Genomic DNA, 25,937 nt, shown 5'->3' on the forward strand with positions numbered 1-25,937 from the left:
CACCCTGTAAACCACTGACGTCACTGTTATGGGACGGTAGTTGTTTATGTCGGCTTTGTCCCCCTTTCCCTTATATATCATGCTCATCCTGTTCAGTCTCCACCCGTCGGGGGCTTTACCGTCCATTAACATTTTGCTCACTGCGTCTCTTAATGCTTTCTTAGATTTTGGGCCCAATGTCTTTATCAACATAATTGGGATGCCATCAGGACCTGTCGACGTGCTACTAGGAACCCTCTTCTCTGCCCTTTCCCACTCGCTTTGTGCCAGTGGAGCCACTGCACTGACTAGTCCATCCTCACCTGATTGAGCACATGCTATGTTTCGTTCTTTATATTTTTCTGTCATCATTGTTCTTATATGTTCCATTGCCTCATCTCCCTCTAGTCGAACACCTTGAGCTGTAACTATAAACCTCTGCTCTAGGCTAGTCTTATTACTCAAGGAGTTGAGATGTTTCCAAAATTTCTTCGCTGCTTTTCTATCCTTTTTGTTTACTTCTGACAACCATTGGCCCACCTTTCTTCTGATCTTCTCATTGATCAAATGGGATGCTTCCCTTTTACAGTTTAAAAAGTTATTCCATTTTCTGCCTACATCAGCTTCTGGTTCACCCCTCTGCTTTGAATATTTGTGTTCCCTGGATGCTTCCTGACGTTTCTCTATGGCCTTCTTAACCTCCTCATCCCACCAGCTCTTGGGTTTACGTCTTCTGTTCCCTTTTGTCCTGACTCGTACCTTAGTAAGCTCTAGCTCAAATAGTCCTGTTAAATTTGCATATGTCCATTCTGTTTTTGTATCCTCTGAAATTACTTCCTCAATTTGCTGGGTTGCTATTTGAAGCTGCTTTTCAGAGTAAAATATCCCACCTGGTTGTTCATCTTGCCGCCTACCTACTTTCATTTCTATTCTAAAACTCACTTTAACACGTTTGTGATCACTACCTAGACTTCTGGAGCCATATGCTCATTACATTTAGCCTATCGTGCATCCTATGTGACATTAGTGCATAATCTATCGTCGACTGCAGGCTCCCTACCTCCCATGTTATGTGCCCTTCACACTTCTCAGTACTGTTGCATACAACTAAGTCATGCATTTCAGACATATCCAGCATCATGTTGCCTGTTGAGTCTGTGTACCCGTCCATGTCTTCTATGTGTGCGTTCATATCTCCTAGTATAATAATCTCGCACCCTTCTCCTAGCTCATTAATGTCACTTGATATGCATTCCAGCATTTTTTTGTTTTCCTCTTTGGCATTTGCTCCGGTCCACAGGTATACAAAGCCAAGGAGTGTCTGCTCTCCTGCAACTTTCCCTTTTAGCCATAAATGCTCCTTGCATTCCTGTTTGACCCTTTGCCAGTTCATACTTTTATGAATGAATGCACCAATTCAACCCCCTTTTTTGCTGCCCTCTGTTCTATTGCAATATTCCCATGCATAGTCAGGATTACAGGGAGGTTGCTCCATGTCCCTAAGATGTGTCTCCACAAGCCCGTATACCATCACCTTTTCTTGCCTTAGTTGCTCGTCTATCTCCTCCCACTTCAGCCTATTCCTGCCACCTTGCATGTTAATGTACCCTATGTCAGAATGACCTTGCCCCTGGTGCTTACGTCTATTTCTTCTACCGATTCTATGTTTCTTGAATCTTGGAGCCTCTCTGGGTCCGTCTTCGTCTACACTGGTGGTCTTAGGGCTCTGGGTCCCCCCAAAAAAGCCGTAGCTTGGCGCCCTATCCTACTACCTACGCTCCAGCCCGTGGCACCACTGTAGTGAATGCCATCCTGTGCAAAAGGGTGGGAGCCAGACTCGTACACTTCCCGGTTTACCTCCATTATGCCGTACCCAAGTGGTCTGCTCAGACCCCTAATGACCCGGTTAGCCTCAAGCACCCTCCATTCCATCCCGCTAGCCTGGCCCCGGACATGTGGGATTGTGCATATGGTCACATGCACATTCGCAGAGGTTTCTCTGAGTTTACGCAACCCAACCTCTAACTGTCCGTTTAGGTTCTGGCTCCTTCCCTTCAGCACATCGTTGAGACCAGCATGGATAACGACCAGATGTTCATGCTCGAGGTTGTCCGATACCACCTTCTGAGCTTTTGCCATTGCGTCAACCATGCACTTCCCTGACTGGGCCTCCACCCTCACCCGCCCGTCTGCCTTCACTGTTGTAAGGACGCCCTCCTTAACCCTAACTACGTTGGAGTCCCCCACCACTATGACCCTTCGCTCTACACGTTTGCCTCCCGCCTGCGATTGTCGTCCTCCAGTTCGCGCTAGCTGGTTCTCCACCCGCCCTGCGCCACTGACACGTGACGATGTGCTCCCTGCCGTTCGTCCCTTCCCACCCGAAGCCTGCCGCACTACCTCGCTGTAGAGTTGTGGAACCGCCGTGTTGCCGCCGGCTCTCGCCTGCTGTTCAACGGCCCCTAGGCGTCCCTCCCTGCTCTCATGGCATGCCTCTGCCTGAGTCTCCACGCTGTCCCCGCCGCCCGCCTGAGCTGACCCGGGATTACGCGCCGTCTGTACCATTAGCGCCTCCACCCGCTCTTCCAGCACGGCCCGCTTTTCCCGTTCTTGTAGCTCGCCAGCTATTCGCTTTACCAGGACGGCCTCGGCCCCTTCCCTGTGAAGCAACTCGCCGATCCGAGTTTCGAGCTCAATTCGCAGCTCTCGCTCCACCTTCAGCTCCCCTTTGAGCTCTTCCACACTGGCTGCCCATTCCCCTTCCATCCGCCGCACAGCCGCCTTAAATCCTTGACACGACCTGCACGCGAAGCTAGCCTTCTTAGCGTCGGCTAAACTGGCGAAGTGCGTCTCGTCCAAATAACACCAACGTTTGCACTCCTCGCACTGCACCAGCTCGTCATCACCCCTGTCCTTCCTAGCCTGCCGCACCATTGTCCACCCGTCCACCTAACGAGAAAGCCCAATAAAATACCTGAACAAAGCCCCACGGTAAGCCGTACGGCAAACTCGCTATCCGGCTACCTCCGCTAGCTTCCCTAACGCGGTTTAAAACTGCCGCTCACCATGCAACACGTGCGCCACAACCCGCTTCCAAAAAAAAAAAAAAAAATTAAAAATTGAACTATTCGCTACCCTACTAACGTCCTACCAAACTAACCAAGAAACTAAAAAAGCATGAAAAACAATATATATAGATAGCTCGGGTACCCTAACACTTCTATCAACCAATAAGAATAAACAAAAATTGAACTGCTCCTGTAGGGTCGGCAGTGAGCGCCGTCTCTCCGCGACTACCCTGAACCACGGGAACCTCCGCTCCAATGGGAAAACGAGTGAGGCGGCAGGCATCTAGTAGAGGAGGCCAAGAGGCATTGGCAGATCTAGCCTGCTGGCCGAGCAGTTGTGTAGGTGTATGGAGTTTGGTGAGTGGGTTATTTCACCTGTGCAAGACAGCGTCTGTCACTTCAGCGTTTCACCCGAGCGCCGCAGTCGCCTGTGCAGCTTGCACTTGTGTCCGCAGGCGCTCGACGAGCGCAACGCGGCTAATGTCATCGCCCTTCTGAGACGAGTGGTCTTCTACCTACACGCCCTGCTCAACACCGTGCTAGAGAACGTCGCCACCATGAACGATTTCGCCAAATTGGGCAACGCGCGACCGGCGCTGCAGCCGAAGTCGGTGCCGATCACACAGGATTACTCCATTTCGGACCATGTGCTCGGACTCGGCATCAACGGAAAAGTTGTCGAGTGCTACGACAAGGCCAAGGGTTCCAAGTTCGCCCTCAAAGTGAGTGTCGCGCGTCTATTTTGGTGACGGCTTCGTATTCACTGCGACGTTTTTTCGAGTCAGTGCGCGCGCGTGCCGACGTAGTTGGCTCGCGACTTCTTTATCCGTTCCCCGATAGTGCGGTAATGTCGCCGTCTGCTGCGCTGGTTCGTAGTCATCGCGCAACCGTCAAGGCCGCGGTCCGGCTACTTATCTTCGCGGCGCTAGCTGTGCATCGGCACCAACTGGCAGTCGAGTGGGAAAGGAGCGTGGGGCCGCAAACTTTGACCGGCATCTACTATACGATTGTGCCGTTTTGGTCGAGAATTACAGAAGTGACTGATTGTTCATACCATTTGAGATTTGTGTTTGATATTTTGCACGAAACTGGAAGCCTTCGCAAAACAAGAAACTGATAATTCACATCATACAATCAGGTCGCCTAAAAACAGGAAAGGTCGCGGACTCCATTTAGTGCCTCCGTGCGCGTCATGGCGTTCAGTGTGTCACCTTGTTCCCGAGCTCAGCACACGCAAAGAAGTGCAACCAAGCTGAGACTGATTAGCGCTTGTCTGAAGAATGACCTTGGAGGTACGCTTAGCAAAAGAACTACGAATTGGGTGAGCTTTCATAACGGTCAGTGTCTGGTTCAGCATCTGGTTGAACTTCTGGTTGCACTTGGTTAGCATCTGGTTGAACTTGGTTTGTTATACTCTTTTACTTACTGGATGCTACTCTGTGCTGTTTAATTGGGGCGATTGTATATCCAGCCCGCACTTGAAGTGGTGCCGCGAGCCATTATAACTTTGAAACAGCGTGTTCTCATGTTCAACGAAAGTTTGCCATGCTTCGAGCACAAGGCTGCAGTGCAACTGACATTAGTCGGGGCTACAGCAACAAAAATGTCACCTGTACAGGCCCATGCTTTGTGCACACCAGAGAAATATGCATGCGCTGCAATTGACATCTGCAATGAGGAAATAGACATGTAAGGCAATAAAATTTATTACACAGATGATGGTGAATACGAGACAGTGGCTTTTCACTGCCCGACATATCAGGACAAAGTTGTTTGACAACAAAAGTTTGTTTACACAATAAAATTTAGAGGACATTGAGACGCTTATACAGCAGCACTTTTGAGTGCTGCTAAATTGACTAGAGAACTTAAAGTTTTAGCACTAGAATACAAGGACAGACATAGGCGCCACTGTGTGTTATGTGCCTGTCTTCCTTTTGTCCCTGTCTACTGGTGCTAAAATGTTATCCAAGTTCGTATACCAACACACAGCAGTGACTTAAAAATTTTAGGAAGCAAACAAAAGTTTGATAGGATGAGCAGAAGTGTTTAGGAGCGGATATATCCAATTGAACACAGAAATAATCGGAGACTAATCACAGGCAGGCTCTACAAGCTGCTGCATCCACAAACGTGTATAAGCAGACATACAGTATGTGTACCAAGTAGAAACTAAATATTCATGGTGAACAGCTGCCATCCTGCAGCTTCATAGGAAATTAAGCGAAAATTCCGGTTTGAAGTTTTAAAAATGTGCTCAATAATGGAGGCTGTGACACAGCATAGTCTTCCATGTGCAGAATGCGTGCTAGCTTTATGATAACTGTCTAGAGAAACATAACAGTTTGAAGTGCGACACTATTCTATATTTCCAGTGCTTTTAAGAAGGAGGGAGGTTGGTGTTGTAGTACTTTTAAAAGTCACAAATCATCTGGTGACAGAATGCTGTATTATCTGTTACTGCTCATCATGTATGCGTAGGCATTGGCGGGTTCGAGACATCTTGAAAAAATGTAGAATTGCCAATTGAAATCTCTGAAGGCACACATGTTCTGGGGAAGTATAAAATGTAAGTTATTACAGGAAGCCATAAGAGTTTTTCACTATATTACCTAGAGGGAAAACTGGCGCTGCTGCGCTGTGGTATCCATGGGAATGCCGGTATATTGTGACTTCGGATTGGCATCGTTCTTGGAGAGCCAGAACGCCTTGAAGATGCGCCTGGCTAGCACCGTTCCGTCTGTCACAACGATTCATTTTCTGCTAAAATAGCACGTAAAATACTTTTCTCTGTCGCTGAATGCTTTGCAATTCTTTTGAAGTAAAATCAGTTGAACACTATCTGGTTCTATTCCCTTATAGCACTGGGTGTAACAAATATGTGTGACATAAAGGTCAACCGTCCAACAGCACACTTTCTCAGAGGTTATGACTGAAGCCTCTGCAAAGTAACACCCCACGCCAGAGCTCACTATTTCGCCATCCACTGCTTAAACAAACATCCTCTTCCAGAAGTGTTCACATTGTTGAGCATGGTGTTAAGCACAAGGTACTCTGGGGAACAATCCATTCAATGGTTAGGTAGGATATAATAATTTTTGTTGCAACACTAAGAATTTGTTACCAAATGCAATCTGCATAAGATAGCAGCAGCGGCAAGCAATTATACTTTAGGCGAGATATGTGCTCGCAGTGATCTCCATTTGACAAATTGTCCAGCATAATCAGCAAACATTTTGTCACAGCAAATACTTTTCTTTTATGCCCATATGTTAAAGGAGCCTCTAATACATGCTTTATTAGAAATATAACAGAAATAAGGGAGATTAAATAAAGTATAATGGGGGGGGGGGGGAGTTAAATTCAGTACAGATAAAAAGTGATCGGAAAGCACCAAGGAGAGTAAGAAATAATGAGGCGCCAAATAACTGGCAAGATAAACATACTACCGAGCTAGGTCTCTCTGTGGGTGAGGCAAAATTTAACTGCTTGCACCTCGTGTGGCGTGACTACCCGCTCGTGCAACACGTGCATGACCTCTACATGCCAAAGTGATGGCCTCTACACACCAAAGTGAAGTGCATGGCATCTAATCACGCATGAGAAAGCTTAACCTGCAATGCACTAGCTATGGCGGGGGCGTCCTACTGTGTATTCGCTCCCTAGTGGACCCACCATGATCAAAAGGGGTGGGCGTGAATTGGCATCCCTTTGTTTTGCTGTCCGAGTCTTTTCACGACATTTATAGACCCTGCATGTCGAACGAGGAGGCGGCCATGCTGTGCAAATGAGAAATTTACGAAAAAAATTGATTAGGATAGGGGGGGGGTTGATTATGCCTACTGTGGCCCAGTAGAGCTCTCTCAAACATCCACTCGGATCGACAAGCGTTCTGCTGAGGTATGCCTCTCTGAACCTTGACTCCTATTTATAAAAGACTATAAGCGATAACGCTATAACATGTTTAGCAAGTGACTGACTGATTTAAAAGACGTTTCACATCAAAAGCATAGAGGTAAGAAGGCAGGGGTGACCACAAGTGTAAGGCAGACAGACAATCCACACACGTCGTCGAATGGCTCAGAGCCAGTTCTTGCTGTAGAGGGCAACCAAACAGTGGACCCCTTGCTGCTGCTTTCCGTGGTCTGCCCTGGCCCCTTGGGTCAATGTGGCCTCACTATATTCACCTGCACTGAAGGACTGGCTCACCTCCTGTTTATCTATCCCTCAAGGCATAAAAGAGGGGAGTGCTTACATAGAAAGAATTTTTACATATATAAGCATAATCAAGGATAGATAGGAAAGAACACTAGGTTCTGTACAATTGGTTGTTCTGTACAATTTTCAGTGCAATAATTAGATTGTTATGGCTAGGGTCGCATATGGCTGAGGCGTATTCTAACTTGGGACAAACTAAGGTTTTATAAATTCCAAGTTTGAAATGTACTGGGGCGGGAGAAAAATATTTTTATATCTAGCCTAACATGTGGTTGTCGTCTATAATTATGCAGTTAATATGGGCAGACCATGATAAGGAAGAAGTGTACACCGAGAATCAGTAGGATGTAACAGATTTGAGAGAAGAGTTTTAAAGAAGTACAGGGCAGGAAAGGATAAAATACGAGAGACACGTAGTACTTTGCACTTATTATTGTTTAGTGTTATAACTCGGTGTTATGTTACAATTGCATTGTCATTTTGCAGGATGGTCACGTCGTCAGGGTTATTAATTTCGCAATAAACTTCACAGTCACCAGCAAATAGGTGTATATTATAGTGAATCGGAAGGTTAAAGTAGATAATAAATAAAAGGGGGTCAAGGACAGAACCCTTTAGCATGCCAGAATTCACAGGATATGAAAAGGAGGAGTTACTATTACAACGCACCCTCTCGGGCAGTCCGGGACTGTCAGGAACGGATGATCGAAGAGACCCACTGTACCTGGGCGGACACGGGAGAAATGCACTTTGCCCTCTCCCAGTTCTCGCTCGCCTCTCGCGACGCGCGTGCCCGCGCGGGAAGAGGGAAAGTATCCAGTGGGCGAGGAGGACACTCCCCTCGCGGAAAGGTAACAAGGTATAAAAGAGCGTGACCGAGAGACCCCCCGGGCCTCTCTGACCTCGCTTGACCTACCTGCCCATACGGATTTACCCGCTGCAACCCGTGAGTGACCTCGTTTGCGTGACTACTACACGCGACGAGGCAAGCCTATTTTATTAGTTATTATACAGAGCGGACTTCCCTCTGCAAGTGTGTTTTATTGCCTGCAGCAATAATTGTTGTCGAGTTGACTCGCTTGTTGCCTTATTCGCCCGAACCCTACGTAGCTGCGATTATACGGGTTGGGGACAGTTCATAACACATAGCGTCTCTTCGACACCATTTCTAACGCATTGATTTTTTCCATTTGCAGCATTTAATTTTTCATTTCTTTCTCTTTCTATCTGTGCTTCTCTCGCTCTTTCGTTAAACTCTATACTAGACAAGAATTCCCGAATCGATTGCGCCTTTTTAGACTTCTTGAAGGCATTTGATAAGGTTACTCACGTGCTGCTTTTGCAGAAACTTTCCTCTTTAAACCTTGACCATAATGTACTTACCTGGCTTGAATACTTCCTAATCAATCGCCGACAATATGTTTCTGTCTACAGTCATGATTCACCTTTAATTACGTAGCATCAGGAGTTCCGCAGGGCTCTGTTTTAGGTCCATTACTTTTTCTAATATACATTAACGATTTGCCCGATTGTGTGTCATCTTCAGTTCACTTATACACCGATGACTGTGTACTGTATCGTGAAATTCGTGATGATAAAGACCACGAAATTCTACAGACTGATCTAAATAACATCGCCGCTTGGTGAAAAAACTGGAACATGGAACTAAACCCCAAGAAGTGCAAGCTGATGACTGTTACAAGACGCGACATGTGTGTGCCTGTATATATGCTTAACACGTCCAGCTAGAACATGTTTCATCCTACCGTTACTTAGGTGTCATTATATCATCTGACTTATCCTGGAAATGTCACATTGACTCCATAATCAATAACGCAAATCGTATGTTAGGCTACTTGCGGCGAAACTTTAGCAAATGCCCTTTATCGATGAAACTACTACGGTATAAAACACTAGTTCGAGCTAAGCTGGAGTACGCTGCTGCTATTTGGGACCCTTACAGTGCTACTCCTGTTAATTCTCTTGGAATGGTTCAGAATAATTCCACTCGTTTCATTCACCCAAACTACGATCGTACTTCTAGCATAACTTTTATGAAAAACAACTTGTGTCTACCATCTTTATCACTGCGCAGAAAGGCTTTTCGCTTATGCCTATTTCATAAAGTATTTCATCATCATATCCTTAGCAGTGAGCTCATTCTAGCACCTACTTATCTGTCATCTCGAGTTGATCACCGTCATAAAGTAAGAGGCACTTTTTGTCACACAAACAGGTTTTCATATTCATTTATTCCCCTTACAACGAACGACTGGAACCACCTTCCTGATGCTATCGTGTCAATCGAAGATAGTGCACTTTTCCGCCGAACCTTGTTTGCTTTTTTTCAACTGTGACCATGCACGTGGCCACATGCGCTGTATTTGTGCAAGCGCTGTCGACCATATTTTTTTCTTTTGTTCAGTTCATATGTCGCTAGATTTATATAATTTGAATATCATAGTATTCTTGTTATTTGATTTCTTAATGATTCCGTCCACTGCACATGTCGCTTGCATTATATAAATCCGTAGTATTCATTGTTATTGCTATTCACATGTACCCCACTCCCCTCTATAATGCCTTGGTGCTTGAGGGTATGTGAAATAAATAAATAAAATGTATCTCGCTCTCATTTTCTCTTTCTCTTGCCCATAGCAAGTTATGTTACAATTGTTGGTAAAACGCAATCATATGGTTCCCATAAATGCATCTTCTACGAGTGTGGGTAGCCTAGTGATTATGACGCTCGCCTTCGGACTGTGGGGTTCGAATCCCGCCTGGCCAAGATAGTTTATTTTGTTTATTACTCTGTCTGTCTGTCTTTCTCTCTCTGCACCTCCTCTCCTCGTGCTTGGTTGTGGCCGGGTGGTGAATCGAGTGACAGACAAAGTTTTTCGTATTTAGGTAGCCCAACAAAGACTTTAAAAAATGTGCTTAATACGTGTGCGTATTCCTCAGTAATCGAACCCTGTTCCTCGTATAGCAAGGCTGTGATGACATCGTTTTACCTAGTCTTCCACTGTGCGATTACCACCGGTTGCGGCAATATGCTTTTACGTTTAACGACAGCAAATTCAATAGTTTATTTTGCCACTGTAGTAGAATAGAAAGAAGTTAAGGACCATTAAAACAGTGGTTTATTCAAAATACTTTATTGGCTGCCACCACCAAAACTCATTGCACGGGTGCATGAAATGAGCATGACCACAATTGGTCTCCAATGAAGCCTGTGGTCAGTAGATGTTCCCGTTGCACTTTTGATTTACAGTTGATCCAGTAGCGCTGATCTAGCACACTTGTACGATTTGCCACATGAGCAGTGCTCCTTTTATCAGAATGCACAGCATGCGTAACATGGCTGGTGTCTCATGGCAAGGGTGTGCTATAGACGGGGCACTTCCGCAGTGTTGCCTGTTTGGTCTGGACTGTGAACTTGCGCGTTGCGGAGTGGTCGCTTTCCTTCGATGTTTCCATTTATTTTAACAGCGAAGCTGTTTAAATGAGCCGTAATTTGGGGTGCATATCAAGAAACTACCAAGAAATAACAAAGTAAACTTTCTTGCCGAGGTGGGAAGCGAGCGTCGTAACCACTAGGCTATACAGCCACGCTTATAGAACATGCATTTGTGCGAACCATATGATTGCGCTCGAGCGTCGTCGTATTCGTCCACAGCTGGCGCGTTCGTATGCTCGTGCTCTGCGAGGTGAAGAGGTTTTGCGCGCTATGAGAGCGCAAAACCTCTGTGTACGATTTGCCACATGAGCAGTGCTCCTTTTATCAGAATGCACAGCATGCGTAACATGGCTGGTGTCTCATGGCAAGGGTGTGCTATAGACGGGGCACTTCCGCAGTGTTGCCTGTTTGGTCTGGACTGTGAACTTGCGCGCTGCGGAGTGGTAGCTTTCCTTCGATGTTTCCATTTATTTTAACAGCGAAGCTGTTTAAATGAGCCGTAATTTGGGGTGCATATCAAGAAACTACCAAGAAATAACAAAGTAAACTTTCTTGCCGAGGTGGGAAGCGAGCGTCGTAACCACTAGGCTATACAGCCACGCTTATAGAACATGCATTTGTGCGAACCATATGATTGCGCTCGAGCGTCGTCGTATTCGTCCACAGCTGGCGCGTTCGTACGCTCGTGCTCTGCGAGGTGAAGAGGTTTTGCGCGCTATGAGAGCGAGACGCATTCACGGAGCAGGTCTCCTGGAACGCGATGTCGGCATTGGAACATGGTGTTGCAAGCTGCGCTATGCAACATGCAGTGATGGCCATAAGTCCGACACGTGCGAAAAGAAATTACCATCATCATGAGTAATCAGATGAAAAGTTTGTGCGCACTTCCAGAAAATGCTGGGCTACGATTGCCCAGCTTTGCTGTTTAAAGCGTTGCGCGGCCGAGTGCACGTTTTTTTTTTGTCGCCAATGACTTACGCTCGTAAATAATGGCATACACTCATGAAAAGTCTACAGGCCAGCACTGTGTAGTTTATAGGTGCACAAACAACCAGCGGAGATGAACGATTTTGGGGACTTAGAGACGTTTTCCCGAGCGCGCTTCTGACGGTCTGGCGTGGAGAGTATGTGTCAGTGTTGCCTGTTTGGTCTGGACTGTGAGCTTGCCTTGCACTTGATTTGCGGAGGGGTAGCTTTCCTTCGACGTTTACGTTTATTTTTGTCACGAATGACTTACGCTCATAAATAATGGCATGTACTCATCAAAAGGCTACAGGCCAGCACTGTGCAGTTTATGAGTGCACAAACAACCAGCGGAAAATAACGATTTTGGGGACTATAGTGTGTCCACAGCACAGCACTCCGTGAGACCACTGCCGATGTGGCATGTTCACGTTTCACCGGTTTCCTGTATCATCTGAGAACTTAACATTTCAGTGTAATGTGAACCAATACATACATCAGGTAAATAATGTATTTTGGCAACCCTTTTCGGCACCTTTCCCAATAGGTTGCGAGAATTGTCAGCTCTTCGATGCAATATTTTCTCGTATGTAGTGGCAGAGGCTACATTTGTTATTCTTTCAAACACGACTTCATTCCAGTGCCAAATACGGCACACTTTTGATCGTGATTGAGCCCGATCTGGATCGAATTTGTCGGTCGCGATTGGATTCTTTGCTCAATCTGCAGAAGGGAGCTTATCGCGGTTGAATATTCCGGGCTCGATTCGAAAGTAACCATGTGACACCGGTATGAGACAAATTGAAGCATTCTGCAAGATAACTGGTCGGTAAATACACTTCGCAACGATCTGGAAAAATCGTGTCCTATGGAAGATGTATGCAGCCCCTGTGTCCGCCAAAACATTGTCTCTTCGTTCTCACGCGTCCTGCTGAGCCCTGCACATAAAGGTAATTTCGAAATCTAGCACCTGGGCTGTATCAGTTCGCCACAGATACCGCGCTTCTCGAGCGCCACGCTTCTGCTTTGACATTTGGTTATAAGCACCCTGCGCTGCACCATACTCAATAAATTTTGCATGACTGAGCTGTTCAGTTGCGTCTGAAGTGTATGGAGTAGCCACCGGATATCTACCAACCGCTGACACCCTTCGGCGAGCCGTCGGCGCCTGGTTCTAAGCATTGCCCGACAGTTACGTACACGCCTGCTTTCGCTAAACCAGGTAACCCTCATTCGCGAAACGTTATGGGGATCAGATTCAATCGACGGCTACAGTCACATGGGCCCAGCAATAACAATGAAAAAAATTTATTGCATTTGAGAGGCAGCAACGAACGGGGTAGGAAATGCAGCTCCACTAACGTGAAACCTGGGGAAGTGTGAAGCAGTGATGTGCCGGTGCTGGAGTAACGCTGCAGCCCGGGTGTGATCACGCGTGACGGACACCGACAGCCCGGGCCCCTAATGTGCTTCCCACTTGATATACCGCTAATTAGCACGCCAGGTCTCGACGAAGCAGACGCCCCGCAGGGGCGTCTGTGCAAGCAGGCGTTTGGTGAGTTGCGCCACCACGTACCCGAGCACACGAGGGTTGGACCCTCCCGCGTCTAACCGTGCGCGGCTTAGCCATGTCCGGGGAAAAGGGGATCCTGGAGGTTGAGCCGACGCTGAGTGTTTGGACCTTTAAGGCCCCTCAGCGGAGGCAACACACCCCTTTGGCCTCGGCTTCACGTAGACGGCACTCCCGGACTGACCCACCCGGGGCAAATCGGTAGTTGCCTTTTCCTGTCTCTCTCTCTCCAGCCTTCGTCTTTCTCTCACTTTCCCATCTCTCCTGTCTTCTCTTCACTTCATTTTACTTCCAATTTTCCAGGCAGCAAGGGTTAACCTGGTGTAGTTTATCCAGCCTTGGGTCTATTATATTAGGTTATAGTGGCTATGTACAGCTGGCGTCTGCGTCTCCTTCGGGTCTCGTAGTGTCCCCTTGTTGGGCTCGGTGGTGTCGTCGTTACCTTTATGGCTTTTTTGTCATTCCCCCGACTCCCTGATCGCCCTCATAAACGAGGGCGCACCGAAGAAGTTTTTAAGTTTTTTGGCCGCCAAATTGATAATTTCCCAAGATTTCATGTTATACATTCTGAGAAAGCAGCAAAGTCAGCAAAGAATCGTCTCGCCTTTTCTGGTTGCGAAATCACTGATGGAGGGAGGCTTTTGACCCAGGCTACAAAGTTTCCAAGTTGGCAAGCGGTGATCTACTTCTTGAACTCCGTGATAAATTGCAATACGAAAAGCTACCCAATCTAGTGTCTTTCGGGGCCATTCCAGTGAGTGTCACCCCACACCATTCTATGAACACCATTTGTGGTGTCATCTCCGATGTTGGTCTAATGGAGCTAACTGAGACTGAACTTTTGGAGGGATGGAGTGACCAGAATGTCATCAATGTGAAAAGAATTAAGATGAGGCGTGATGGTAAAGAGATTCAAACCAAGCATCTAATCCTAACATTCTGCTCAAGTGTACTTCCCGAGATTATCGAGACAGGCTATGTAAACATCCGAGTCAGGCCCTATATCCCGAATCCCCTCCGCTGCTTCAAATGCCAGAGGTTTGGCCACAGTTCTCAGAACTGCCGAGGCCGAATAACCTGTGCCAAATGTGCCGATGAACATCCATCTGAATCTTGTGAGAATGCGCCACACTGTGTGAATTGTGATGGGGAGCACGCCACGTATTCGCGTTCCTGTCCATCCTGGAAGAAGGAGAAAGAAATAGTAACGATCAAAGTCAAAGAGAAGATATCATTCAGAGAAGCGCGAAGGCGGGTGTCCTACCTGCCGAAGAATAGCTTTGCCGAAGTGGCGCGTCAGGGGGCAGCGCCACAACGGCCTACGGCGGCTGTCAGGCCCACACACAGTGAGCCGGCGGTGACGCCATCCGCCCCCTCGGCGGCTGCAGCTAGTGCTGCTCCGCCATCTCAGAACAAGGGGCCATCGACCTCCGGGCTGGGGGCCTCAAGGGTCTCGTCCCACGAGACGAGGCTGTGACGACACACCAACCGCTCGCAAGAGTGCGTGTCCAGCGCCTCGCAAGAGGCGATCGACACAACAACCGGCCAGACGGCGCCGCCAGCGCCTAAGGAGCGGCGGGAATCTCTCGACCGCTCCAGAAAAGAGAAACCTCGTGTCACGGCGCCTGGAAAGGGCACCGTGAGCTAGTCTTCATCTTCTGAACACACAGCACAAACTCCTTTTCAATATGAACACGCAAATATTACAATGGAACGTTAGGGGTCTCCTTCATAACCTTGATGATGTCAAAGAGCTCCTTCTTAAATATAGTCCGAGGGTGCTGTGTGTCCAGGAGACGCATCTCAAAGCAGAGAACACAAACTTTTTAAGGCAATATGCCATTTTTCGCAAGGACCGCGACGACACTACCGCCTCGTTGGGTGGTGTCGCTATAATAGTAGATAAAGGTGTTGCCTGTCGGCAATTAAACCTCCAAACTTCCCTTGAGGCAGTTGCTGTCCGGGCAATACTGTTCGGTAAGCTAGTCACAATTAGTTTGATTTACGTCCCTCCTTGTTATCAACTTTCCAAGATACAGTTTCAAAGCTTCATTGATGAACTTCCTCCGCCATACATAGTTGTTGGTGATGTGAACGCTCATAGCCCCTTATGGGACGACACTCATTTAGATGCGCGAGGACGCCTTATAGAAAATTTTATGTTTTCTTCAGGTGCATCCATACTTAACAAGAAAGAGCCAACTTATTACAGCGTTACACATAACACATACTCAGCCATTGATTTAAGTATAGTATCGAGTACTCTAATTCCGTATCTGGAGTGGTATGTTCTCAGGAACCCCTTTGGGAGCGACCATTTCCCAGTTATGTTAAACTTAACAAAACAAGATACATGCTTGCCACATTTTGCTCGATGGAACATGGACTCGGCCAACTGGGAAATGTTCCGAGAGCTTACGTATTTAGGCGGAGATGAAATTGCTTTTTTTAATGTAGAAGACGCTGTTGCATACCTAACAGGTTTCATTATTAGTGCTGCAGCTGAATGTATTAAGCAAACTAGCGGATTAGCTAATAAGCGTCGCATCCCATGGTGGAACGACGAATGTCGGAAAGCGCGCAAAAATCAAAACAAAGCTTGGAGATTGCTTCGCAATTCTCCAACCGCTGAAAACCTCATTAATTTCAAACAGATCAAATCACAAGGCAGGAGAACACGTCGACGTGCAAAGAGGGAAAGTTGGGATAGGTACATCGCCAGTATAAATTCGTACACCGATGAAAGAAAAGTCTGGAATCGGGTAAACAAACTAACAGGTCGGGATTCGCATCCCCTACCCTTAGTAAGTACACAAGGTGATAGCCTGGAAGATCAGGCGGATTGTCTAGGCGAACATTTTGAATATGTGTCAAGTGCATCGCACTATACCGAAACATTCCTGAGAATCAAAGAACGCGAAGAGCGGCGACCCCTAAATCGCAAAGGCTCATCGAGTGAGGCCTACAATTCCCCATTTACTTTAGCTGAGCTTAAAGCATCTCTCGCTTGTTGCAATAACTCAGCGCCAGGTGGGGATCGTATCATGTACGAAATGATTAGGTACTTACACCCCGAAACACTGAAAACACTCTTGTCTCTTTTTAATGCCATGTGGGCGGCTGGCTGTATTCCGTCTTCATGGAAAGAAGCCATAGTCATCCCCATACTTAAACAAGGCAAAGACCCGTCCTTGGCCAGCAGCTACAGGCCAATAGCTCTAACAAGCTGCCTGTGCAAGCTGTATGAAAAAATGATACACCGGCGCCTAATATGCTTCCAAGAAAATAACAAAATTTTGGACACCTTCCAGTGTGGTTTTCGAGAAGGTATGTCTACAACAGACCACCTTGTCTGCATTGAGGCTTATATTAGAGATGCTTTCATACATAAGCAGTTCTGTCTGTCTGTATTTCTAGACCTAGAGAAAGCTTACGGCACCTCATGGCACTTTGGAATTCTCCGAGATCTTTCGGCGATGGGTGTTCGTGGCAATATGCTTAACACAATCGAAAGTTACCTCACTAATCGCACATTTCGCGTAAGGGTGGGCAGTGCTTTGTCTAGGTCATTCACACAAGAAACTGGTGTGCCGCAGGGCGGTGTGCTTAGCTGCACACTATTTATTGTAAAAATGAATTCCCTGCTTACAGTCATCCCACGCACAATGTTTTATTCGGTTTATGTCGACGATGTGCAGATAGCCTTTAAGTCATGTAATATTGCCATCTGCGAACGACAGGTACAGCTGGGAATGAACAAATTGTCCAAATGGGCGGAGGAGAATGGTTTTAAAGTTAACGCTCAGAAGAGCACTTGCATACTCTTTACAAACAAGAGAGGCGTAACGCCTGTCCCAAGTATACAAATCAAAGGAGATGTGCTCTCTGTGAGCAGCGAGCACAAGTTTCTAGGAATCATTTTAGATTCCAAGCTTACATTTATTCCTCATATTAAGTATCTGAGGGCAAAATGCCTGAAGACAATGAACGTTCTAAAACTTCTGTCGCGCAAAACATGGGGCAGTGATCGAAAGTGTTTGCTTAACTTGTATAACAGTCTTGTCCTCTCACGGCTTGATTATGGGTCTATAATTTATAATTCTGCAACGCCAAGTGCATTAAAAATACTAGACCCCGTTCACCATCTGGGTATCCGCCTTGCGACCGGTGCTTTCCGAACAAGTCCGATCCAAAGCCTCTATGTACAGTCTAACCAGTGGTCACTCCATCTGCAGCGTTCATATAGCAGTTTCACATATTTTCTGAAAGCACAAGCAAACAATGAACATCCTTCTTATTCAACCATAAATGACGTTACCGCTGCCACACTCTTCCATAATCGACCTGCAGCGAGAAAGCCATTCTCCTTGCGTGTGAGGAACCTCAGTGAGGAAATGGGTGTTCCGCTGCTTGATCGTCGTCCTATGGCTCGAGTGAAACTGTTACCGCCATGGCAGTGGCAACTCATAGATTGCGATACATCATTTGTAGAGGTCACTAAACACGCGCCAGAGGCACACATTAAAATGCATTTCTTAGAGCTTCAATACAAGTACTCGTGTACAGAGCTTTACACTGACGCTTCCAAGTCGCATGCCGGGGTGTCTTATGCAGCCGTTGGCCCATCCTTCTCGGAATCCGGTGTACTCCACCCGGAAACGAGTATTTTTACGGCTGAGGCCCATGCACTGTTGTCGGCTGTAAAGCATATAAGGAAATCAAAACTTCAAAAGGCAATTAATTATATTTACAGACTCCCTAAGCGTCGTAAAAGCATTGATGTCACTTGGTAAACACAAAGATCCTGTACTTACTGAGCTCTATTCCGTTCTCTGTCAAGCGTATGTATGTAACCAGCATGTCATTATATGCTGGGTGCCTGGCCATAGAAGCATTGAGGGTAATGTGCTAGCTGACCGAATGGCTACGTTAATAACATCGCACGCTATTAACCCTAAAGCTGCTGTCCGTGTAACAGATCTGAAACCTTTCTTGCGAAAGAAACTGCGAAGCCACTGGCAACGCTTGTGGGATGCTGAAACAAGTAATAAGCTTCACTTGATTAAACCACAGTTAGGTTTCTGGCCCCCCGTAACGAAAACACGGCGAACTGACGTCCTATTCAGTCTGCTGAGAATAGGACACGTTTTTTGTTGACAGGTGATGAACCACCAACTTGTGGTGGATGTGGTGAGAGGCTGACCGTCCTCCATGTCCTCCTGGAGTGTCGGGAAGCCGAAGTAGAGAGAAGGAAACATTTCCCTGTAGCATACCACTATCATATCCCTCTTCATCCTATGTTGTTTATTGGTGAAGAACCGATGTTTAACACCAAAGCAGTCCTCAGTTTCTTAAACGAAGTGGTCCTGCATGTTATAAGCCCAACAAATTCGTAGCGCATCCTCTCTCCAGAGGATGCCGCTGTGATAGTTTTGTATAAGCACATGCCTCCAGCCCCTTGTGTTTCAAGGGCTCTGTTTAGGCAGTAGTGTTTTTTGACAATTTTTATATCTGACATATCTTGTATATCATACTGTTTAGCAATGCATCTTTTACCTTCATAGTACACGTCACTAGTCATTGCCATTATCTTATTCTATGTAGATATTACACACTTTACAGCGATTATTTTAGGCCCCTTTACAGCCACGTCACATCTACTTCTCTCAATTCATCACTTCACTGCGAACTAATACTGTCATGGCGCTCTTTGGCCATACCTGGCCCTTGCGCCACTAAACTCCAACAATCATCATGGCGAAGTAGACGCGGCCGCCGCCGCTATGGACGAAACGCCACATCCACTGGCTGGGCTTGCTGTTGCCATTGCGCTTCACACTGAGTGCTCACGCGAGCACGTGAAACATGTCAAAAAAGTCAAACGGTGCAAAACAGGCGAAGCGGAAGAAAACAATCGAAATAATGATCGGCGAAGAACACGTAACCGAAGTGCGGCCGGCCCGCTTTCGCCAGGCTCACAGTCCCAAATGGCAGCATAACATGTTCTGACGCTAGAAGTTGCCCGTGTCGGTCAATGGCACTATTCAAGCGTCGGTTTGTGAAAAGGTCTATAGGGTGTCCACAACACAGCACTCCGGGTGAGCAATGCTGATGTGGTATGTTCTCGCTTTACCGGTTTCCTGCATCACCTGAGGACTCAGCATTTCAGTCTAATTTGAACCAATGCACACATCAGTTAAAGGGACACTAAAGCAAAACAATACATCAACTTAGACTGGTAAAGTATTCTTCGAAAACTCTGCTGTTGTTAATTACACTGCAATAGGTCAATTATTAGAAGATAAAATGAAGCTAAATTTTTTTAAAAATTACGTCAGCACTTCAGTGTGGGGCTGCTGAGCACGAGGTCGCGGGATCGAATCCCCGCCACGGCGGCCGCATTTTGATGGGGGCGAAATGCGAAAACACCGGTGTACTTAGACTTAGGTGCACGTTAAAGAACCCCATGTGGTCCAAATTTCCGGAGTCTTCCACCACGGCGTGCCTCATAATCAGATCATGGTTTTGGGACGCAAAACCCCATAATTAAAAAAAAAAAGCACTTCAGTGTGACGTCACGGCTTCTAAAGTAATTTTTCGTATTTGGACCACGTTGGCTCAGTAAAAGTTCACGAAACTTTCCATATTCAGTCTTGGGCTCCTTTAGAATACAATGTAGTCAATTTTTATCGCTAAACGATAAACTGGGACCTAGAAGACGCTGTCAAAATCCACGACGTCACGGTGAGCTGGTGCGGGAACTTCAAAGTGGCGTCGCCACTCGCCTCTGTGTTTTTAGTTTCTTTCAGGCTTACGAAGCAGCTTCTCACGGTAAGAGTGGTGTTTTCGGTATTGTGGAAGGGTAATCTACTGCTACAGAAGAAATCATTTTTTTCCTTTAGTGTCCCTTTAAATGACGCATTTTGGTAAACCCTTTTCGGCACATTTCCCAATAGGTAGAGAGAATTGTCAGCTCTTTGATGCAGTATTTTCTCGTATGTAGTGGTAGAGGCTACATTTGTTATTCTTTCAAACACAACTTCATTCCAGTGCCAAATACGGCACACTTGTGATTGTGATTGAGCCCGATCTGGATCGAATTTGTCGGTCGCGATTGGATTCTTTGCTGAATCTGCAGAAGGGAGCTTATCGCGGTTGAATATTCCGATCCAGATCGGGCTCGATTGCGATCAAAAGTGGCCGTGTGACACCGGTAAAGACAAATTGAAGCATTCCGTGAGAGAACTAGTCGGTAAATACATTTCGCAACGATCTGGAAAAATTGTGTCCTTTGTAAGATGTATGCAACCCCTGTGTCCGCCAAAACATTGTCTCGGTGTTCACATGCACCCTGCACGGCCCTGCACATAAAGGCAATTTCGAAATCTAGGACCTGGGCTGTATCAGTTGCGCTGGCATCTGCGATCACTGTCGCACGTCGGTTCGCTGCAGGTACTGTGCTGCTCGAGCACCAGGCTTCTGCTTTGTCATTTGGCTATAAGCACCCTGCACTGCACCAGATTCGATAAATTTTGCATGATTGAGCTGTTCAGTAGCGTTGGAAGTGTATGGAGTAAGCACCGCATAAATACCAACCGCTGACATCAGTCGGCGGGCCGCCGGTGCCTGGTTCTAAGTATTGCCCGACAGCTACGTACACGCCTGCTTTGAGGTAACCCTCAATGAGGTAACCCTCCATCGCGAAACGTAATGGTGATCAGATTCAATCGATGTCTACAGTCACATGTGCCCCGCAATATCAATGAAAAATACTTCTGATTAGCACGCCAGGTCTTGACAAAGCAAACGCGACTGCCGCTGCTACCGATGACGAAACGCCACGTCCACTGGCTGGGCTTGCTGTTGCCATTTGCACTTCGCACTGAGCGCGCACGCGAGCACGTGAAACATGTAACACGTCAAGTGGCACAAGGCAAGCGAAGCGGAAGAAAACAGTCGAAATAATGCTCGGCGACGATCGCACAACTGAAGTGCGGCCGGCCTGCTCTCGCAAGGCTCATAGTCCAAAATGGCGGCGTAACATGTTCTGACGCTAGACGTCGCCCGTGTCAGGCAATGGCGCTACTGAAACTTAGGTTTGTGAAAGGTCTATAGCATAGTGAACTAGTTACCAGCACCAGTAAACCTTGCCAGCTTTATGTATTTTAGCTAATGACACAAATACACTAACGTGAAAGCTCCCTGCAACAGCATGCCATGCTCTGGCACGAGATCTTGTGTCACCACTCTTGGCTCGGGGTCAGTGGAGTCGCCGCTAGGTATTGGCTACTTCAACTCGAGAGCGTAGAGGGCGGCAGTTTGGACACCTACCGCTAATGGTAACAAAATGCACAGTTTTGTCACCAGTTACCTACCCTTTAGTAGTGACACATAGAAAATAAGATTTGATCGCCTTTTGATATACGAGCCATTTGGCAGTGGGCACAGCACTCATTGCTCTCGTTCATCCTGGGGAGGATTGACTGTGGTGTGGCCACAAAAGCCACAGCTCAGGCACCACTTTATTCTAGCGCGCATTATGAGGCGCATGTTTTCGTGGTGACGGCACTCAGGTAGACGAGTCGCTCGAGCAAGCTGGCTGCGGTAGTCCGTGCGCATCAGTGCGCAGTAGGTGTCTTACCGGCAGAGATAGCACAAGAATGTGTCGCTGTGCCACTAGCATGTCGATACTGCAACTATCGCATCTCTTGTACCAACAGATGTGAATGGGTTCATTTAACATGTGAAAAACTGTTACAGCAACAACAATATGCTTCCGCTATGCTGAAACATCTAATGTAATCGAGTAAAAGAATGAGTGCGAAATTGTGAATTGTGAAATCGACAGTGAATTGTCATGAAGTGCACAGAAAACCCAGCTACGTTTCCGTGTTTCCATGTAGAGATTTACCGCCTGCTTTTTCCCCACAGAACACACAGGCTTGACGTGATGCTAAATAAAATAGTGGCAGTTGGCATATCCGAAGGGTAGGATTGGTGTAGTGCTCTGTGCTTCCTTGGAACATGCTTCACTGCGCTGCGGTTTCCCACCTACTACAATTATGTTCACAGATTTGTAATTCCAGTGCAGACACAGCAATGACATGCAAAGTCCGGGAAAAATAGAAATTCCACTTAAACAACAAATTCTTGATCGCGCAGGACGCAGCACAGCAAGTCCAGCACCACATTTGAATTAGGTGCCTCGGCGGTACCCTCGATGGCATCACGATTGTCATAGTTAATCACAACCGGCCACCTACTCCGCAGTGTCTCACGAGACCACTGCTGCTCGTTTTTGCTCAAATAAAAGGACTTGCGGTGATTTATGGCTTCTTATACAGTGATTTTCATATTCGGGGACTGAATAACTATAGTAACTTGCGCTAGCTCACTTTTTTTTAGAAGTGCTTCAGCTTCCCTTCAAGTACAAGTTGCGTAGTTCTGGGACAAAACTTGGAGCCTAATGGGATGGACTCCAAATGTCACTTTTATACACTGAGTACCGTGGCGCCGATGTACCTGCATTTGTGTCTAGAACATTGAGCACCTGCTCACTAGGTCCAATGAGAAAAGGCAGCAAGCTCCTCTGGTGGCTCCTCCAGTCGAGTGGGCTTGCATTCCAGCCTAGTGGGACGCCAGTAGCAACTTCCACCGTTGCCACAACGGCATCAGGCTGTAGTAGACTCCGAAAGCAACAATGAGCGGATATAATTTTTGCCAATTCAACCAGCTGGAGAATATGGTAAGCAAGCTAAAGCAGTTTGTCGACAACGATGAGGCTGGAGGAAAAGAAGGGGAAAAAACAAAGAACCACCCGAAATCAACTGCAGCTTGCACCCGTGGAACCGGTGTCATGTTCGTCTTTGCAGCGCTGGCTGGGGCACACAGTGCAAGATAGTGCACAAGTATGGCACATCTCGTCGTGTGGCCTGCCGAGGTAATCGGGGCAGCGGGGTGCAAGAAGATCGCGAATGCGGGGGAGCCACTGGCAATGATGCTTCAGCTGATTGAAGAAGCCATCGAGAAATAGCTAGAGACAGCCAATGACTTCCTCGTCGATGGCTATTCAAAGAACCCCGAGCTGTAGGTGCGATTACTGCCGAAAACCTGGCATGCGAAAAGTACAAGACGGGCACAAACGCAGACCAGGCCAATCTTGTTGTGGATGACATTACTCCGAGTTGAGAGCTGACCACAATGTGCAGCTGTCAACCATCCGGTGCAAAGTTTTCAACGAGGCATCCGCAGCACTTGGAAGGGACAAGGCATTGCGTGCAGCCGGCAGCAGGGCTCGGCCGGGTCGACCATCTAGTTCGTTTCCTCGCGGGTGGCAGAAAAGAAGAGAAAGACGCATGGTGTATGTGCATGCACAGGCCTTGAGGAAAAAGGGCATTTTAGTAAAGAAGTTTCAGCTAGCTATCATATTCAACGGACACACAGTCACTTTGTTTTCTACACCATCTAATGGAGAATCTGGGCAATGGCAATAAAACGGATCATAAAATATTCTAGCAGAACGCATTTCACATGTAATGTGCGATTAGCATTGAAGCAATGTAGTGACACCGTTGCCACCACCGAAACACACCATGCTTAGACGGCCATGGCCCTTCTTTGCGCGTTCTTTTTCTACAAGGCGTGTATGCAGCTGGGCTCCTCTGTTGCACTTGACTCCTAAAGTTGCTGGAAAGTAGCACAACTGCTTGCAGGCAACATTTGGCCGTAGTAGTCAGATTTGGTCCAGTGCGTCTCTCTGCAGATCAGCTGTGTAGCTTCGCTTACCATGGCTTACATTCTGATGAATCGATGCCTTTTAGGGGCGAAGCTCCTTAGGGTGTGTGTCTGTCCCTCCTCTGTAGTAGTAGTAGTCGTCGTAGTAGGTAGCCACGTCTACTGTTATGAGAAAAAAAAAATCCGAGAGTTGTGGCCGTAGCGGAATCGAACCAGGGACCCCTCGCTTCTGAACGCGTGGCGCTAACCACTACGCCACGAAGCGCACATGGACAGACGCACCACGATGGCAATAAATACCCAACATTAACGAAAGACTGTGCGTTTCTAACGCGTTTGTGCTAGCACGTTACGGCCCGTGCAAGAAGCTGGTGTAAGACGCTGTGGCCTCTCCGCCCAACGCCTCCGCCTTACCCCCGTATTCATAAACGCTGATGGCGTCGGCAAATGCGGTGCACGTTCCGGCATGTGTAAACGGCTGCGTAAGACGCTGTGGCCTCTTCCCCTTAGAGTACTGCACGTTTCTAACGCGTTTGTGCTAGCGTCCCCTTAAGCGGGAGATGGTGCAATTATAATGAAGGGCGCTGTTATAAAATAGGAATGACGTCACATATGGCGCGTGTCATTGGTGGAAGTCAATCGTTCGATTTAGTGCGGCGAGACTGGGCGAATTACACGGAAGATTCACGGTTTACCGATGATTCCCTCCGGAGCTTCGCCCACTCATCATCATTCACCCCGTGGATATGCGGTGTTTTTTCATCCTTTTGATAAAAGGTGACATGCTGCATGCTAAAAAGTTGTACAGATATGTAGGATCATAAACTGACAGTCAAATCGCCCGAAATGAGACGAGTGAAGTGACGGCGGCTCCAACTCCTATGCTATCGTCGCCACTGCCTCGAACGCCACTATAAATTGTTCTGCACTGTGCTTAATTAAGAACCATTATTTGTCGCCAGCCAATGTGCATCTCGTGTTTGTCAAACACATTGATTGGGGGACTCGTTGCTGACTCTTGTCTTGACGCACTGCGGCAAGTGCGAGGAGCTCTTGGTGCTTTCTATACTCGAGGCAGGGAAGAATATGTAATAGTTGTCGCAGTTGGTTCCATCACATTCGACAGGTTTAGTTTAACGTTAGCGTAATAGCTGGGTTAAGGGAAATGGTGTTACCGTTCCGCAAACTAACTTTGCAGAAAGCGAGTTTTAGTATAGTGTGATAGTGTAGTTTACGTGCTGTTCGCTATTCGATTGTGCTTTAAATTTTGCACACAAAGTGCACTTAAGTGATTCTGTCTATTTGCCATGCTTTGAGAGTGCGTCCAAAAAGTGCAAGAGGCAGCACAATGAAAGCCAGGAGAGCATTTTATTTGTACGTGGCGAATCGGTACAAGCAGTACATATGCTGTCGCATATGGCAGTACATATACTGCCATATGCTGTCGCATCTATCTCCCAACTTTTTCAATAGGTGGCGCTGCAGTCCTGGAAGTTTCACATATTTATTTATTTATTTATTTATTTACAAATACTGCAATCCCGTTACGGGATTTTTGCAGGATGGGGATACAACATTATGATATAATTTGCAGGGCAAAAAAAAAATTACATGTACACGTGCTAGAAAAGAGACAATACAGATATCATGAAATGAAAGATATGCTTCGAGTGCAACTGAATCAATGCGTCTACTGCAAGTGCAAATGTAACAGAGCGAAAAAGAAAAAATGAGGAAATTACACAATATGGGACATAAACAAATTCAGGGATGGCTGCAACACAACATCATTGGACAGCTGATTCCATTCAGTCACGACCCTGGGAAAAAATGAGTATTTAAAGCAATTATTGCTTCTAGTGAAGGGGGTAATTGTTAGTGCATGCCATTGTCTTGTAGCATAACCTGATGAAAAGGCAATAAGCTCGGAAATATCTATGCTGTAGTG

The 25,937-nt window shown here is 46.8% G+C and overlaps 1 protein-coding gene across 3 annotated transcripts in view; it reads left to right on the forward strand.

The window, feature by feature from the left end:
• Positions 1-3,290: 3,290 nt before the first annotated feature.
• The window catches only part of LOC119461843 (MAP kinase-activated protein kinase 2), a 329,640-nt gene continuing 306,993 nt past the window's right edge, over positions 3,291-25,937 (forward strand). Inside the window, exon 1 of one of the 3 annotated variants that reach the window (XM_049672746.1) lies at positions 3,291-3,769. In XM_049672746.1, the coding sequence (XP_049528703.1) occupies positions 3,395-3,769 (375 nt within the window). In that variant the 5' untranslated portion in view covers positions 3,291-3,394. The remainder of the gene's footprint in view (positions 3,770-25,937) is intronic. The other 2 variants (XM_049672747.1, XM_037723215.2) reach the window with 2 other exon arrangements.

Source organism: Dermacentor silvarum, chromosome 8 (assembly GCF_013339745.2).
Source record: "Dermacentor silvarum isolate Dsil-2018 chromosome 8, BIME_Dsil_1.4, whole genome shotgun sequence".
Classification (NCBI taxonomy): domain Eukaryota; kingdom Metazoa; phylum Arthropoda; class Arachnida; order Ixodida; family Ixodidae; genus Dermacentor; species Dermacentor silvarum.